The sequence below is a fragment of the Abramis brama genome, assembly GCF_963993115.1.
Source record: "Abramis brama genome assembly, chromosome: 19".
Classification (NCBI taxonomy): domain Eukaryota; kingdom Metazoa; phylum Chordata; class Actinopteri; order Cypriniformes; family Leuciscidae; genus Abramis; species Abramis brama.
The window spans coordinates 7,340,650-7,358,907 of NC_139981.1; the positions used below are offsets into that span (position 1 = coordinate 7,340,650).

General features: G+C 39.6%; 1 protein-coding gene across 11 annotated transcripts in view; it reads left to right on the plus strand.

The window, feature by feature from the left end:
• kcnma1a (potassium large conductance calcium-activated channel, subfamily M, alpha member 1a) overlaps positions 1-18,258 on the plus strand; it is a 182,664-nt gene that overhangs the window by 142,914 nt on the left and 21,492 nt on the right. For 6 of the 11 annotated variants that reach the window (XM_084092686.1, XM_084092687.1, XM_084092679.1 and 3 more), the window contains 2 exons: positions 8,812-8,844; positions 14,089-14,182. In XM_084092686.1, the coding sequence (XP_083948812.1) occupies positions 8,812-8,844; positions 14,089-14,182 (127 nt within the window). The remainder of the gene's footprint in view (positions 1-8,811; positions 8,845-14,088; positions 14,183-18,258) is intronic. The other 5 variants (XM_084092678.1, XM_084092681.1, XM_084092684.1 and 2 more) reach the window with 1 other exon arrangement.

Genomic DNA, 18,258 nt, shown 5'->3' on the forward strand with positions numbered 1-18,258 from the left:
GTGAAAGAGAGAGAGTCTTGAGAAAAGCAAGTCATCAGTATGCTAATGGTGAAGAGAGATACAGATGTAGAGAGGGAATGACATGATTAGCAGGGCTGAAGAGAGAGGCTGTCAGCTCACAGTGGCATCAGTGGGAGAGAGGCGGAGGTAATGACATCAGTCAGGTGGAAAAACAAAAGGCAAGAGCAGCTTGGCCCACCCTCGCCAGACACACCGAAAACACATATCTTGGCCCAGGATCATTTTACCAATCATATCCACCCAGTTTACCCAGAACGCCCAACGCAACTGCCGTTTGGAAGCGCCACTGTCATGTCCCACTGCTTCAGCCTGGCAAAAACACTTTCTGACAGGAAGTCACTGAAGTAGAAGAGAGATTAATAGCTCAGAGTGTAGTCCACTGTCAGAGCAGCTCCTGCAGACATTCACATCATTTGATAGAACTGCATTTCCTTAAACACCCTTAATTATATATAGATGTGGCAGCACCTAAATGTTTGTTGTCATTTGCTAATGTTGGCTTGGTAGAATGAAGCAATATTAATGTTACATAGAGCATACATTAACATTAATATTAAAATGATGTATTGTTATTACATGACCTATATAAGCATTTGTCCAAACCAGTTAACCACAAGATGAATAATTCAGCTTCATTTCCAGTGACCTTTCACTGTGCACTTTTAAACCGCTGCCTTTAACTGCAGATCCTTGTTTATTTATTGTTTGTTTACATTAGTATAATTATTTAAAACTATATATGATGTTTCAGATGATAAACTATGTTTGATTGCACGTGCACTACCGATTTTTATGTTTTTGAAAGTCTCTTATGCTCAACAAGACTGCATTAATTTGATAAAAAATACAGTACAAACAGTAATATTGTCAGATATTATTACAATTTAATAATAACTTTTTTTTACAACATTTATGTTTCTTTGCTAAATAAAAGTTTTATTACATTATTATATAAATTACTGACCCCAAACCCTTGCAAAAACAGTGACATTTTGAGCTAAAATTTGTTATTACTTTATTCTCTTTTGTTGTCATCCCAATCATGTTTTTGATGATATGCACTCTCCCAAAACTAAATTTCATCCGAGATGAGGCCAATAACCTCACAGTAAGGGAGATGAGGTTTCCATTGCTGTAATGGAAGTTTGTGTTCTTTTATTTCACCCTCTTTATGATCATTGACATACTTTTTGATGTATTTCCTTCCTTGCTGCCTTGGAATACCGCCTCTTTATTTAAACCTCTCACTGATAGTGACATATTGTGAGTAAAAACGGGTTTCCTGTGGCCCAGAGTACAGTCTGACTGTCTCACTCTGATAATAGTTCTCTCTATATATATATATATCTATATATGTTGCATGTATCAGTCTAGCTGCTGCATCCTTCCTACACCTCTCATCTCTCCACTGTCCTCAGCCCAAAACAGTAATACAGCAGAATTTACTGGCCTGAAAATTACCTGACCTAACCCCTAGAAAGCAGTCTCTAATAAGATAGAAGAATAAGTTCTTGACCAGTAACAGTTCCTCCCAAAGATTTACTCACAGTACCATTCTGAAATCGGTGATTCATTTCAGAGGTTGTTTGACTCTCCCGAAAACTCAACGTAACCTGTCATGATAATCTAAAAAGTCAAACAAGCCGATTGATTTTGCTACTATTAGTCATGGACCTCACCAGTGCCAAGGGGGGGGGCGGTTGAGTCCACTTGAATCCGTCCCCTCGCTGTCAAAGACAATTTCGCATGCTGCTGTATTTTCAGAGAGCAGAAAGAGTTCTGTGGGAAGTTCTTCAAATTCTTAGACTTAACGAGCATCGTCTCCAAAACACAATCAAAACAATCTGGTCTCCCTCTTGCCTACAGCCTCCCCTTTGTCTCCACCATCCGGCCCCTGCCCAGCTTCTATACACGACACAAGAACCATCGGTCGAATTGAAATATTCTGAATTTCAATTCTTTTCTGTAGTTGGGTCCTTTTTTACTCACTGCCCTCACTGATAGGTGCATCTCTCAACATTAGGCTCACGGAGGTGTTGATCTAGCTGCTGTACACAATGCTGACCACTAGATGCCACTGTAGTTCTACAAATGAGAACGGAACAGAATGGGAACACTGAGGTCCTCATAAACCTATTTAGCAAGATTGCTATCAGCCAATGTGCACTGTAGGGTCTTCTCACTTGTCACCTAGGTTTCTTTATGTAGGTCTTCCCAAGGAGCCAGGGTGTTGTTCGCTTTATATCGGTACGGATGGAGGTGTGTTTGTTTTAAGTATTTTAAGAACGCAAGGCTTCACTGTATCTAATATAACTCTTGATTTAAGCATTTTTTGGTAAGTATAAGCTCAAAGTTAGCTATAATGTGCATATATGACCATATTATAAATCCTTCAGATAAATTCCTTTCCAGTAGTATTTTAACACATGACGTAGCCTGCTTTGAATTATAGGACATTGTAGGGCGAGGAAAGACGATAGGGGTGCTGAGAGCATTCTTGCTAAATTGGGTTGTTCTGTTAAAGAGGCTTCAGTAATTAGGCTCTCTGTGTAGTCGTGTTCAGTCACTCACATCATCATGTTGTCTTGTGTCTCTTCCGCCCTCCATGTCTCACTGACTAACATAACCACATACTATGTGCTCCGATGAATGTCAACCCTCAAACTCTGAAGCGATAGATTTCAGCATGAAATGAAGTAGAAACCCCGCTGCTGCATGTTTCCACATTGCCTTAATCTGTTTCAGCCCCGTAAACAGTCGACCGGGCTGCCGTTTCAAGAGATACGACCGCGGTCGCCTCCCACTGCATGCCTGTTCTCCTTAATTTCAGCCATTCTGCATGGTTCTATTAGAATAACAGTCCCTGAGGTTATGGCTTTAAAGGCCAAGTCATTTACCGTATTATCTCTCCAGCATACAACTGAAATTGGCCTCTTAATTCAGGCTCATAACCTCAGATGGAAGTCAAAAGCAGGCTTTTCCCTGTGGATTGTTTGCTCTTTTGAGGGTGCCAGACTTGATTACGGTCCGTTAGCGAGGTGGCACCGGGAGAATGTGTACCAGGGACTGTTTTTAGTCCGATTCACAGCAATCATGCTGCTATAGTCTCTCACCACAGCTCCTTTGAGAACCAAAAAATAAATAAAAATTGCATACACACATACATACTGTCCACGTAATGTATGTTTGAATAAAATGCGCAATGCATGCGAATGCATCTTCTAATCAGGGAATGAAGAAGTAGCCTATCGGCATGTTTACCATATAAATCTCCCACTGATCCCTAATTGAGTCCAGTGATGAGCGTAGTTTGACGAACAGAATAGAGCTCCCACGATAGAGCCTGTAGCACGTTGTGATGCCGATAACCTGCTGCTGCATGATGGGATACAGGTATGTGATCCTCTCCTTTAGATACAGAGGATGTTATCCAAAGAGGTTTCGCTGCTGAACACATTCACCCATTCCTCTCTGCCTGAATGTTCCTTGCCCCAACCTCTGATCATATTGTCATATCTGACCTTTTAACCTTTTATGACATGATCAGCCTTAGGGCACGGCTTGACCCCAATGAGACGACTGCTTCCTGCCTAAACAAGCCCTCTATTAGATGTTTTCAAAGTCCAATTTGGTATTAACCTTCAAATTTGGATCGAACTTCACGTGTGCAGTGGGAACATAATCGGATGCTTATCCGAAGCGTACTTCAAGCGGGAGTGCAGTGGTCCATTTGCGGGTCAAACCTGTCAGAGCTTGCTGCTAAGGCATTGCACTTTTTGTTCCTGTTTGAAAAAGTTACCTTCAGACTTCCCTGGTTGAAAAACTCTTTTGATCCTTGCCATTAACCTGCTGCTTTCCTCTCCTCTCATCCAACACATGACTGTAGCCAAGATGTCCGTCTACAAGCGAATGAAACTGGCATGTTGTTTTGATTGCGGGCGCTCTGAGCGCGACTGCTCGTGCATGACAGGCAGTGTACATAGTAACATGGACAGTCTTCAGAGGGCCTTCCCACTTTCTTCTGTCTCTGTTCATGATTGCTCAACCAGTTTACGTGCCTGTAAGTTCGATCGACAAACCACATGCCGTTCGATGTCCGTGACCTGTGAGCGTGTGAGTGTGCGTGTCTGTGCCGTGTTTCATATGCTGTGTTTTACGTCTGTTTCGTTCCTCCATTATTTCCGTATCTGTGGCTTATTGGATGGTACACTAGTACATATTCTTTTTCGTTTGGTGAATTGGTGGTAGTTGAAGTGACGTGGCTTCTCTGTGTTAGTGCTGCAGTAGGTGCAGTAGGACTGTGTTGGCGCATGCTGTGTTAGTGGAGCACTTGTGCGGTGCTGGTGACATTTTGCAGTCACTGTTTTGGTGTTTACACTTTTACATGGCAGGTGTACATGTATCTGTTAAATGAACTGTATGATGTGCTTTTAATCGAATCCATGGGCTAATTGTGTACATTGACAGTGATGATGTTTTGATAATATTTTCATGTTTATGTGATTTATTTTTTTGAAGACCCTTCTTCAGGTTAGGAAACATGCAAACAAATGACTAACTGTTTTTTCCCCACAGGTTCAAACACTGGGTACCCAAAATGTTTTGGTCTTTGAATTTTGAATGTGTTCAATTATCACATGCCGTCTTTTCCTATTTCAAATATTAGAAACAAGCAAATGTAACTCAAATGTCCATCTCACTGGTCAAGATCCCTTTTGATTATATTTGTAATTGAGCAAAATTGGAAGGATATCAGTAAATGAAAAACAGTCAGAACTATATATGTCTGTTATTTATTAAAATCATCTTTAATTCACATGCCAAACACTAGATTGTGATTGAAAGGGATCTTAAGTGAGTTTCTTCTGCTCATAAAGAGTAAGTATAAACTGGCAATGTCTTTTCTGCTATTCTTGGACAATCATGTTTTACAACCGCAAGCCATTAATGCCTCCACCATTTCCACTGGCTGAAATAAAACCTCTTCCTTTAGTAAAGTCCACATTTAGGTGCAATTGAAAAAACACGTCAAACTCTCCCCCTTTCCACAGGATCTGATCCTCCTCGATGATTTTCTCTTAGCCAGCAATCAGGGGAGAAAAAGTCAATGTGCTTTATTTAATGCCTTGTATACCACAGTGGGACTGTCAGGCTCAATGGGAAAGTTAAAAAGAGATCTCCTGACAGGAACTCAATTGAGATGGCGGTGACTCAGGCGATTGGATGAGGTCAGATGACTGACGCAGTTAGTTGTGTAAAGGACAGCGCTGAACAGGGGTCTTCTCATTAAGCCTTAGCAGATGTGAAATACTAAAGCGTCTGTCAATTAGGAATGGCAGCGGTGCGACCTACTATAAAAGCAGGGGTCAGTTCAGGCGATCGCATTTCCTCTACAACTGCCTTCCGACTGTTCGCCACATCAGCTTAGATTAGCATCAAACCCTATGATGAGGTTGACTTTGTGTCTTGTGTTTTGGTCTGTGGTGATATCCCTGGATACCAGTTACTGGTCATTACATAGTTGCTGATCTCTTCATGTAGCGTCATCCTTCATTGGTTTCATTGCTGCCGTTTTCTTTCTGAATTGAGTGCGTTTTCGACAAGGCTGACAGCTAATGCCAGCTTTGCTTGACTCACTCCCATCGGTTCTGCCTCAGATCTAGCATTGCATCTCTATGATGAGGAATTCACAGAGTTCCTCCATCTGACTTTGATTTTGCTCAATCAGTAATGATTTTCTGATGAAATTATTTTGAGCACTTCATCGTTATTTGTGTCTTTATATATACATATATATTTCTTTCTTTAAAATTTCTTTCTATATATTTTATTTTAATTTACATTTGTTTTGATCGCACGTTCCACACTGCAAGCCTCAGTGGCTTCCTCTGTGACAACAACTTCCATTTGCATTCCTAAAGATTATGATTTTGTTCTTTTAAGCATGTGGGGCGGAAGTGCTACCTTATTTGTTAATTTTTTTTTCCACATTTCTTCATAAATTACATTCACAACTTGAATGGAAACATAACTACTGGCACTCACCACTTGTGTTCAGAAAGCATAAATATCACCACATCCCTGCTCTAAGCATGATATGGTGGTTTTATACCTGCACATTATAGTAGCTCAGTTATTACTGAAATAAATACTACTCCCCTGGATGCAGTAATTTTGCTGAATGCATGAAACACGTGACAGTAAATGCACTCTGTTTTACAGAAGTGATGTTCCCTGGTGGGCGCTTTCTCAAACAGCCCTCATGCACTTTTTGTTCTGATTCTTTGCATGCATCACTCAGGATGGTAATGCTCCTTTCTTCCAAAGCCAGACAAAGAATTATTAGTATGAAAATGAGATGTGTGAAAAGCTGACACTGTCACTCTTTAGGCTGCAGTCAATGCCCAGAGAGACTTTGACAAGGAGTAGGGAGCAATGTAACACTCATTATAGCTCTAGTGCACTGCACACTATTAAGAAGAGTTTTTTTTTTCTTTATCTCTGCAAGTGCAGGCTTTAGGGAGCAAATATACTGTACGAGTGAGTTAGCTGCCTCCGCTCTAAGTTACAATGACAATAACAGTCCCTCCGCTCCACCTGCCGAGACTTATCCCCTCATTACATGAGCTTTAAAGACTCTCAAGGTGCTCAGCATTGCAAAGGGTATTAATTCCTGTTTTGAACTTATGAGCCTTCACAAGGAAGTTTCCAGCAGGGCAATCTTAGACATGCCTGTTTTGTAAACAACAATCGCCTGGCAAGGCTGGCATACTGAGAGGGAAGGGAGAGAGGTCACTGCTTTTTTTGAGTCTTCGGGGCATTTTTTTCTCTCCTTTTTCCCTCTTGTCCTGCCTGCTCTGGATGGTTATGGAGTTTGCCGAGGATGTGCCGAGCGTGGCTGGGTGGGGCGGCACGGCGCAGCCCAGAGAGTGGATCTTGTCCACTCCTTGCAGGGTGGAACTCAGCACCGTCGGCTCTTATGCAGCCTGACATGAAAATTATGTTTGCATTTTCATTTCCCCAGCTCAGCTGGTGTGTCATTAAACTCAACCTGACAGTTCCTTACCACCAGGCAGGAGCAGGGCCGGTCATCCCCTCCGCCGTGTAGGACAGATGCTAGCCAAAGAGTCGGCCGACTCTTCCTGCGCCCGCAGATCGCAAGCGACATATGCCAGGACCGGCGCGGGGCCCCTGCTTGAGCGCTTGTGTCACCGCCCCGCCCTGGGCCTGCGATGTGACCTTTATGGCATCAGATACAGTACTTGTAACGAAAGATGAGACTTTGCAACGATGGGGGCTGCAGTATAGAACATCCTACATGCCTCTGAACACAACCCTCATTATGATTGTCTGCAAGATAAACTGAAACTCCAAGTTTTAAGTCAACATGAAATCAAAATTGACACAATTTATTTATTTATTTATTTTTTAAATGATTTATCACTTTTTATTCCAAAGACAAAAATAGTTTGGCCTCATAATGTTTCATCAAAATGGCCTGATCTTCCTCTGAAATGTATTTCAAAAACCAAAATATAAAAGTTAGGGGAGTAACGCTATGCATTTTGCTGCCTTCTCCTGCATCGTCGTTACCATGCAACGGGTAAACAGCTGCTGCTTGATGATGCAAACGCACCATGGTTCGGATGAAAAAATATAATGTGAACACTATCCAGTAGGGGGAGGGGAAGCAATCAAACTTTGGTTTGGACCAGGCAATCAAACACAGTGTGAAAACATCCTTAGGCTTCACAGGCTATTGCATAATGTTAACCAATACCATAATAGCTACTTTTTAAGAACCCAATCAAGTCCCACACACATTTAAAAAATGTATATATTTAATTAATTAAGTAGGCTAAATAATTGTAAATATTTATTAAAATATTTGTTTATTATTGAAATATTGTGATGTTAATTTAAAAAATATTATTAAAATACTGCAATATTAGTTAAATAAATAAAATGTAATATTAAAAATATTGTATATCACAAATATTGGTTACTATTTTTTCACTCAGAAATGCAAAACATTGCGGAAAGAAAATGGCAAATCATGCATTCAAAACATCAGTTAATATTCACTTTAATAGCTTAAAGGTTGTTTGCCTTGTCACAAATTTGTTGCATACAGTATCTTGATTCTCCCAGAATGCTATGCCTACAGTTAGGCGTTCATCTGCAGTTGACAAGATAGTAATTACTGATCAAAAATGATCAGCTGGCAGCATTTAATTTTTACGGAAGCAATTATGTGATGGGAGACATCTGTAATTTGTTGTTTAACTATTTGGTAAAGCCTCAAGATTGCTAACATCTGTTTGATCGGTTTCACTGGTTTTCATCAAATTGAGTGTCAAGGATAAAATGATGACTTATCAAAGCATTCTCTTTTCCCCAGCCAAATTCCAAATACCATAATGATCCTTGTGAGGTTGTTCGGATTTGGGCAGTATGTTCGTCATCGGTCTTGGGACGAGAATCCATCATTTGACTCTTAAAATGGATCCGTGATGTGGAAACACTGAACAGGCAGCTTGATTTTCATCGCTTCGTTTAAGTCCAGTCCCTTCACTAATCACCTCTTTTGTTTTTTTATTTCTTTAATCATCTCCTGCTTATATGATTATCTTCTTCATCCTTTTTTTGCTTCTAACTGCTGTTAACTTGACTTTTCTTCCTCTCTGTCCTTGTGTAAGTGTGATGCACTGTCTTTCTGCTGTCTATCTCACACTCATTCTCTCTCTTTTCCTTTTTGTATCCACACTTTGGTCTCTGCGTTCCCCTCAGCCAAATATAAGTTTAACGGATATGTCAGATCACGTAAGTGTACTTCTCTGTTTTCCTCATTCCCCCATTCGTTCGTGCAACCTGCCTGCTTTGGCTCTTTGCTTTTGATTTTACCCCAACTAGCATTACAGCACAAAAGCTGCCATCCTCAGCTCTCTGTAGATTACTGGGGATTGATGGGAAGGGGGGCCGTGATGACAGTTTCTCAGCACTGGGTTCTGGTCAAATGCATCAGAGGGGCTGCTCGACTTTAAAACATGTGCATGAGAAAGGTCAGGTGCTGAATAGAGGCATCCATATGAAATCCAGATGTTGCATAAAGAGCTCCGTGTCCTTGCGAGGGATGATTGAAGAGCTAGAAATGCTATGATGTATTGCACGCATGTGTGGAGTCTTAGATACGTTTCTGTGTTGTGACGCCATCAACAGCAGATGGCGCTACAACTCCAGGGAAATGGGATCACAGCCACAGTCTGGGGTTCGGTTCACATGCAGCTAAATTTGTTTTAGGTAAATCCGACGCCAAACTAATGCTGAGAGAGGTTTAGCTTTATTGCTATTAAGTTTCATTTCATATGTAACCGTTTCGATGTGTTTTAATGTTATATGTAATCGTTTCATTATGTATTTGCATAGTTAATAGGCTATTGTTTAAATGTTTAAATAAATGTTTTGTGTTATATTTCTGCATCTGAAGGACAAAAAATGATTTTAATAGCAAAGTAATATTAAAAAAAGAAAAATAATAATTAGGAGAATTTAGGTGAAGTAAAATGATTGCAAGTGTATGTATAGCGAATTTATTTATTTAGAGACACCATCAAATTCTATAAAGTTTCAAAATGGATTTTCTCACAGATGTGCTTTCTATAATTTAACAATGGCCTTGATAAGAATGCACAATTGTGGCTCGTCACAGGATTTGCATTTCATAAAGGGACAGTTGCCGTCTGGATTACTGTAAATCCACAGTGAAAGTGCCACAGCGGATGTTCTCTGTATAATGCTACTCGTGTTTGACAGGGGCCAGATGAATCCAGGAGTTATCTGTGGCGGCCTTTAAATCTATGCGGCAGCTGACGGCAGAAATAACCATCTATTTATTGCTCTGAGCAAGGTTTGGGGAGCGGGCGGAAACTGCTTTTCCACTTACACCAGATATTGGTTAACCTCTTGCCTTTTATGTAGATAGCATTAGGCTGGAGTCTTATGGCTTGGGTGGCAGGCGGTGAGCTTGATAACTCCCTGTGTGAAACACTTCAGGTCCCTTATACACACTGCATACTCCCGTCTGTCAGACAGCAGATTGTTTGTTATTTTGGTCCTTTTCGCAGCTTAATCTAAGACATTTTCGTGTGTTGTATGTAGTATTGATTTTCACACATTTTAGATATGTTGTTTTAACACTGCTTTGCCGTATATTGAGGCAGACGGTAAAGAGATTGCCGTGTTCCCTTGTGCAAGCACATCTCCTACCTGCACTGTGACCTGATTCATTCTGACGGTTATCAGGAATAATATGTTCATGCTTTGTTCTGTCTTGTCGCAGAGCAGGCAGGGAAGAAAGTGCTTCTAATTAATTAATGTTTATTAGCAATGGAAAAGCAAATGTCATATTGAACATTTCACCTAAAGCGCTTGGCAAGTGGTTAAGTAGTGTTTTATAAAACTTGAGGGGTCATCGTCAATTATTCAAAATACGGCGGTTACCTTTATAGCACACAGATTTGTGGATCTGTCTGTAAATGGTAATCGAAAGGGTGAAATAAATGGCTCAACAATGAAAATCATGTCAACTTGTATTTTCATACTTAAATATTTATGTGATTCTCATGCAGTTCAGTGATAAATTATGAATGCTGCAGTGTTTTAATCATAATATATTTAGTTTAGAAGCACTAATGGCATGTGCTTTTAGACGACTTGTATAGCAATTTTAAATCTTATTTAAAACTATTTTACATTTTGTTATTATTATTTAACAAGGCACTTGGTTTTAATTTAAAGTTGATAGCAGTATGTTTGCAATACATTTTTGTGGGACCCCTGCAGAGCCTCTGACTGTCTGTTGATAAGTCTCTTAAAATAATAAATCATTCGATTAGATAAATATTAGATAATCAACTTTTCTTGTGACAAGTTTAATGTCATGTGGTTCGACTCAGACCCAGAAACGTAATGATGTTTTTGCATTAATATTTCATTGATTTAAAAAAAATGATCCTGAAAAGTATTTTTAAAATTATTATTTTTTAAATGATTCAGATTGTCACACTGAAGGTGTAAATATGTTATTACATTTTGTTTGATGCTTACACCACATGACATTTTTACATTGAGTCATTACATTATAAAAAAAATAAAAAATTCCAAATCCATATTAAACTAACACGAATACAAAGAATATAACTCTTAAGATCTGTAAAAAAAAAAAAAATTCCTTTTCTTTTTCGTGGAACCTGTTAATGGTATATGTCACTGACCGAAATCACAGTCATCTCTCATTGTTTTGTCTTCCACTGTTTGACAGTAAAGGAGGAAGTTAGAGCGACTTGTCAAAACCGCTCGATCGAACTGGCCAACAGCATGGCTGTTCCCAACACTCTTCCCAGTGTGCTGCCGGTTGTGGGGTGCTCCACGACTGCCGTCCCTCTTGTTAATAACCGGAAAGGAAGTCTGCTCCCTCCGGCACCGCCCTCACAGTCACGCCTCAGCCTGGCTGGACTGAACCGGGCCCGCAGCCTGCCCGGAAAATACCGCTACCGCCCCAGCACCTTGTCCTCCACGCACTGTAGGTTGTGCTTTAGGACGCATTAGTCAGTGCTACCGCAAACAACCCCTTCCTCCTGCATGGGTCCCTGCAGTCACTGCCGCGTGCATGTAGAGCAGCTAGTGGCTAATGTACCCCCTTCCCAGCACTAAATGTGTGGGTGTGTGTGTGTAATGTGTGTAACCACAACTGCCATCAAAGGGAGTATAGAATTACCAGAATAGCTAGTTTACCCATCATATACCGTGGGATACAAGACCACTAATTAAAATGTTTTTCCAGTGCGTTTGTTTCTATTCTATTTTCTTTTTTCTTTCTAATTTATTTTTTCAAAGTCTGGGTTTATTTCCAGGTTTAAAATAGATTATCAGTGTGATCTCAGACTTTTAGACCTCATTGTAAACTCGTTGTCATAGACACCCCAAGTTGTACAAACAAAGTCTTCAGGACTGTAGTGTTTCTTATTTCTCTTGTATCTTTGTTGTGCGTTAAAGCTTGCATCAGCCAGTTGTCTTTCTGAAGCAGAGGAGACAGATGTCTAGCTCAATCGTTCTGATCGGCGACACAAAAAAGCGAGGGCTATAGGTGCCCGTGGTATGGAACAGCAATCACACTTTGGTGGGCTGATCCTATTTTGATTGAGGTTGTAAAAGTGCCGTAATGTAATTTGGAACAAGCAGAGACTTGCTGAAATGGCTGTGTTGCAGGTGGAGTTATTTCATTGTTAAGCCTCTTACTGAAGGGCACCACTGTAGCTCGTAAATCTCCGCCGCCTAATTTGGAGGAGCAAGGGCAGAAGAGAGCGGTCCGGCCCAGCCAGGCCACTCGCTCAACAACCGTAGTAAAGAACAAAGGGCCACTGCACCGCTGTCTTATCAGTAGTGATATTTTTAAAGTTGATTACCGTCTCACATTGCTCCCTCCACAGTGTAATTTCAAATGTCAAGCACTGGCATTTGGTGAAGACACAGACAGCGTCTTTTTGTTTAATTTGTCTTTTTTCATTAGAACAATTAGATTGCTAAATGTGTTTGCAGTATTTGTCTCTAATATTTTGCCGTGCTGCTGATAGATTTCTAACAGTGCCACACTATACTGTAGCAAGTTTGCAGTGTTTTGGAGTTTGGGTTTCGATTACTAGTTTGTCTCTAATACAAATCAGACCAAAATGTTGTGGTCAGTACCTGGTATCATACTCAAATACTCATTGCTATGCAGAAAACCTGAATAATACAGTATAATATAAATTATAGTAGTGCAGCATAATAAATATTAATTAATTTACAAACAAACAAACAAACAAAAAAAACATTATGTACTGTGGTATACATGGAAATTGGTACATGCAAAATTCCAGGGCTGAAAACATTTATTAGTTTTTATTGCATCATATTGAATAATTTCTCCCCTACTTAAAGGAACAGTTCACCCAAAAAATGTTTTGTCTCTTTTTCTGTTGAACACAAAAGGAGAAATTTTTAAAAATGTCCATGCTTTTGTTTCATGCAGTGACAATTCAAAGTGACCACAACTGTAAAATAAAAATAAAATAAAATTTTATTTAACATGTTTAATTTTATTCCAACACTCACAAATCCCATTTGTGCTCATGTTCAATTCAGATATGGTAAACGTTTTGATGCGTGGGCCAGAATTTGACGCTATTGTCGTATAAAAAAGAGGACCAAGGACATTTTTCATAATTTCTCCTGGAAGAATAAAAGTCATATAGATTTGGAAAATGAAGGTGAATGAATGATGACATTTTCATGGTTAGGGTGAACTATTCCTTTAAGTTAAGCTATATTTTTCAAATATTTCAGATTAGTATGTTCATATCATCTCCGAAAGTTTAAGGAGCTCAACCTTCAGACAGCTTCAAAGCTCACACATGATGTGTTTATAACACGGAGAGCTTGTGACATTCACAGTTCCCTCAGTAATGTCCTCTTGGAGAGGCGTTTCAGAATGAGAAGGCTCAGTTCAGGGTGCTTGTTCAGCGCTGAGAGTGCTTGTGGTACGGGGGACAGACTCACAGCGGAGCCATCACTCACGGCTCTCTGAGTGATGAGGATTGATTTTGCCATGTAGTTACCCATTAAAAAACACACACCAAATTACTCTTCTTTTTATTTTTTCTTCCCCTCTGTCATTGTTCGAGCTCATGCCCTCCAAACAATGACAGAGAGGTAAAAGAGAGTTTGATCATTTCGATACAGATGGAAATAGATCCGCACAACTCTTTGAAAAGCAGAACTCATAAGAATTCATGGAAAACAGGGTGTAAAACTTAATGGTTGTCCTTCAGGTCTGTACTTGCTATCTTTAAGTGTACTTTTGTCCATACTAACACTCTTATCTTTCTATTTTTGGAGGTCTTCTCAGATTTGAGTGTTTTTTGCAATGATTGATTGAGTGTTGGCTTTTGTGTTCTTTAGTATGTCATCTCCAGCACACTTTACAATCCCAGCTGTCCACAGTCTGACACTCTTTGCATGTGTTTGCAGTCGAAGATGAGCATCCGTCAACACTGTCACCCAAAAAGAAGCAACGCAACGGAGGCATGCGAAATTCACCCAACTGCTCACCCAAAATGACGAGGTAAGACATTGATTTCAAGACGCTCCCTCCACCCTTCAAAAGGAAAGAGAGGCAGAGACAGGACGGATGGTGCTGGGATGGTGGGAGAAGGAAAAAGAAAGTGTGGAGGGAGAGAAAGAGAGAGAGAGAGGGGGGGGGGGAGGGGAGAGCAGGCCTTTCAGGCCGAGGCGTTTGAGCTGTCAGCCTGTCAGCGGTTAATGATAGAGCTGAAATATTTCTGTCATGAAAGCAGCTATGAAAAGCTGTTTGAAAAATACTCTTGCTTTAAAGTCTCAGCTGTCATCTCCCCCCAGTCCCGTCCACATGTAGTTCTTAAACAGCGGTGGCACTAATGACGGTGCCAACCAATCAGAGACGCCAGCATGGTTACTTAGCCTCGGGGCTCTTCATCTATTGTGGGAACCCCTGTGAGGAGTGTTTTTCGTACTTAAGGCCATATGTGAAATGTATCATCGCAATCAAAAATGAATTCAAATATTACCTTCCTTTTATCCTGTCCGCTGGAATTATAATGCTGTTAATTGATTTTGACTGATAAAAGGACTTGCTTTCCGCCCATGTGGCCAGGAGACGTTTATGCAGAGGTTGTAAAAAATGCAGACAGAGACAGTGCCCTCCGTTGCACATCATCATGTGAGAAAGTGTTGCTGAAGGTCTGGAGGAAGGGGCAACTTTCTGCAAAGTGATAGCCAACATGCTTGATATTATTTGTTTTCGCATTTCAAAAAATCAGTTGTAATATAATATAATGCCAGTATGATGTTGCAGGCTTATTATTACTTTAATAATAGTTGTAAAATGTAATATTTAAATTAATCTTATACATGAAACAGCAGTTTTAATTGTATTTATTTTTCAGTCTAATATTTACTTTTATTTGTATAATGTTTTACTTTTATTTTAATTATAGTTTTTTTTTATTTAACATTTTATTGTTTTGTTTAAAAAATAAAGATTTTTATTTCATTTTATTTTGTTTATTTCCATTTGTGTGCCACCCACAAGGCATTTCGCTGTAGCGTATAAAAAGTAACCCAGACAGAGGTCTCCAACATGAATCTCTCCCCAAAAGAAGCAATTATGTTGAGTTTTACATACTGTAAACTGTCAGCCCTGCAGAGGATCTCGCCCTTTAGTCTGCTTTCCAAGTGAAAATGATCAATGTTCAATTGTTTCTTTTCGCTCTCAGTTTTAAACAATAAACTGCGAGAGGAATGAAAAAAAATAGCTTTCAGCGATTGCTCAGAAGGATTTTTTTATTCCTCAACTTACAGCACAAAACTGTTTTTCTGAGCAGATTTGAAGGTCCCCGTTTGCCATGTAATGTATGCATCGGCTCTTTGATCTACAAGTGATAATAATTCTTGGGAGTTATTTACCCTGTTTTGAAACGCTTCAAAGCGGTGTCAAAGTTTTCTGTGCTTTAGGGTGCCTGTGTGTTCAGCTGGCTCTTGGGTACTGGATGACAGGTCCTCTGTTCTAGGTGTAAGCTTTTTCAAGCCAAAGCCCTGGAGCGAAACATCAAAATTACCAAAGACCGACCCGTGGACTCCCTCAACCTGTGCCCTCCTTGTCAATATATTACAACATACAATGAATACCTCGCCTTTACAAGGTGCGTTTCATGCAAAATGAAAAGCGATTGTTTGAGGGAGCCTTAGGGATACTTTATTCAACAAGCAGGAAAGCGAAAAACAGCCAGAGTATACCATATCAAGTATGGTTTTTACAGGCTTCTGCGCCTCCAGGCTGTCGTAAATAAATAATGATCAACAGATTGGCTGTGGGTTTTTGAAAAGTATGCCTTTGTCAGTTTGCATGATAGGGAAAATTTTCAAAGCGAGGAGCTGCTTTCATAGGCTGCTGGAGAGGGATTCGGGGAGCCAGTGACTGCCAAGTGATGCGCTGGAATAGCTGAACGCTGTTTGAAAAGCAGCTCGCCCGGCTCTCAGGGCAACTTCTGTTCTCTCTCGCTCTCTCTTTCCCCAAATGCACGTCTAGAACGCTCCTCTGGACATACCAATTAAATGAAGAACTTTCTGTCCTGCTTAGGGTACCCGATAATTTCCTATAAAGTTCTCTAGACCTTTTATTTTTAGCTTACATGTCTATTTTAAATGAAATAAATATATTTCTGGGTGTTTTTAGTTGCAAAAGTTGATTTAGAATGTCTGAAATATTACACAATGACAGTATCATGCTTCAAAAGGACGCTTCAAAGGAGACACAACACGTCTAATTGTGGGAAGTCACAATGCATTTGTCGGGTTCCCTAGCAGCAGCGAGTAACGTCACATATTTTATTCTGGAGTGGCATGGCGCGTTGGATTGTGCTTGTGACTGGCAGGCAGCTCTGACAGCGGGTGAGAGATAGCTATCTTGGCAGAGGTGCACTGCGCCAGTCAGTATGTTGAGGGGAGATTGAAATGACAGAGGTCCGTAGAGTGAGTGGTGAAACATGCGCCACGTAATAAAATATTCAGTCGGGGTGTAAAAGCACTAAATGCTTTCACTGTTATTAGCACCTGCACACAGTCTGATATCATCTCATGCACGCATACTAATTGACACATTTCTGATGTGATATTTTAGCAATCAAACACAGTCTAAGCGGTGCGTTTCACTGAATTAACCTGCTTAGGAAGGTGAGAGAGGAATAGAGGGAAAAAGTAATCATGAGGTTTGTAATATGACTAATATGAATTTCCACGTTTTTACTACCACAAATCTGTTGTTGCATTTTGTCTGTGCAGTCGTTGAATATTGAAATTAGTATTTGTGCTTCACATAACCGTGCAGTTATTTTAAGTGTAAATTAATTTTCCGGAATATTATCTGACATTATGCAAATATTGAAGGTGAGGCAGAGGTCCCATCATTCATTATTAGAGTGATTAACAAGGGCCTAATGCAATTTACAAACCTCATTTAGTGTTGTGTTAATTACAGGGTGTTGCAGAACAAGGCATAACAGGCACGGTATTATTATGTCAGTTAGATTACATCACATTCATGAGATAAAATAATACACCCTGGTGTTAATAAATAAATAGCTATTCATTACAGTGATAAATCCTGTAATTTATTGGCCGTGCTCTATATTTAAGCTTCAGACCATCAAAACTTATAAAGCTGAGCTGTTTCGTGTAATAACATTTTATTTATCATAGATATATTATATACATAATCAAATGGTATCCTGTCATCATCAGACAGGAGTAGTTTAAAAAAAAAAAATGTAATTGTTGAAATCCTTTGTAAATGATTGTTAATCTAGCACTGTGGATAATACTATCACAATAGCTGGGTCGAGCAGACTCTGAGAGAGCATGTTCCCCTGCAGCCGTGTCTTAGAAATGGGGCTTTGTTGTCTGCCCCGAGGCCATTTCCTCAAAGGCAGCCTTTTTGGCCCATCTCAGGCCCGGTAACATGCTGCACTGTGGGTTTTAGTTGACAGTTTTATGCATTTACAAGGGTTCTGTGGTCTCTCACAAAAACTGCCCTGAAATCGTGAGTATCTATTCAAGAGTCACTGAGGGAAAACAAATTGTAATATACCTGAACCAAAATACACCCATAGCACAAAGAAATGACTCAAGAATTTCATGAATTTATTATTGCCATCTAAATCAGATATTGTGAATATTTAATACATTGCCTATCCCTAGTAGTTATTTTAATAATTCAAATTTATTGGCTAATTTTTTTGCTATATTTTTATCTGCATACATTTCTGCTACAACTGGCTGAATATTTATGCAAACAACAGATTTTATTTGTCTGTTTGAATAATAACAATAATAATAATTTTATATTGCAGTAATTAATTTTGAGTTTCATTGTTTTTGAATTTGACAGAAAACAAATGGGATTTGAAATTCAGTCAAAAGCGAGAAATTTTTTTTTTTATATATCTGATAATATACATAAAAAAAAAAAAATGTGATTGGTGTTGTTGGTATTCTTGTATTGAGTATATTAAACTGTGCAGGCATGTCTATATTGAATACTACCAATAATTCTGTATTTGAGGCAGAGAATGCAACCATAACAAGCTCAAAACAGCACTCCACTAT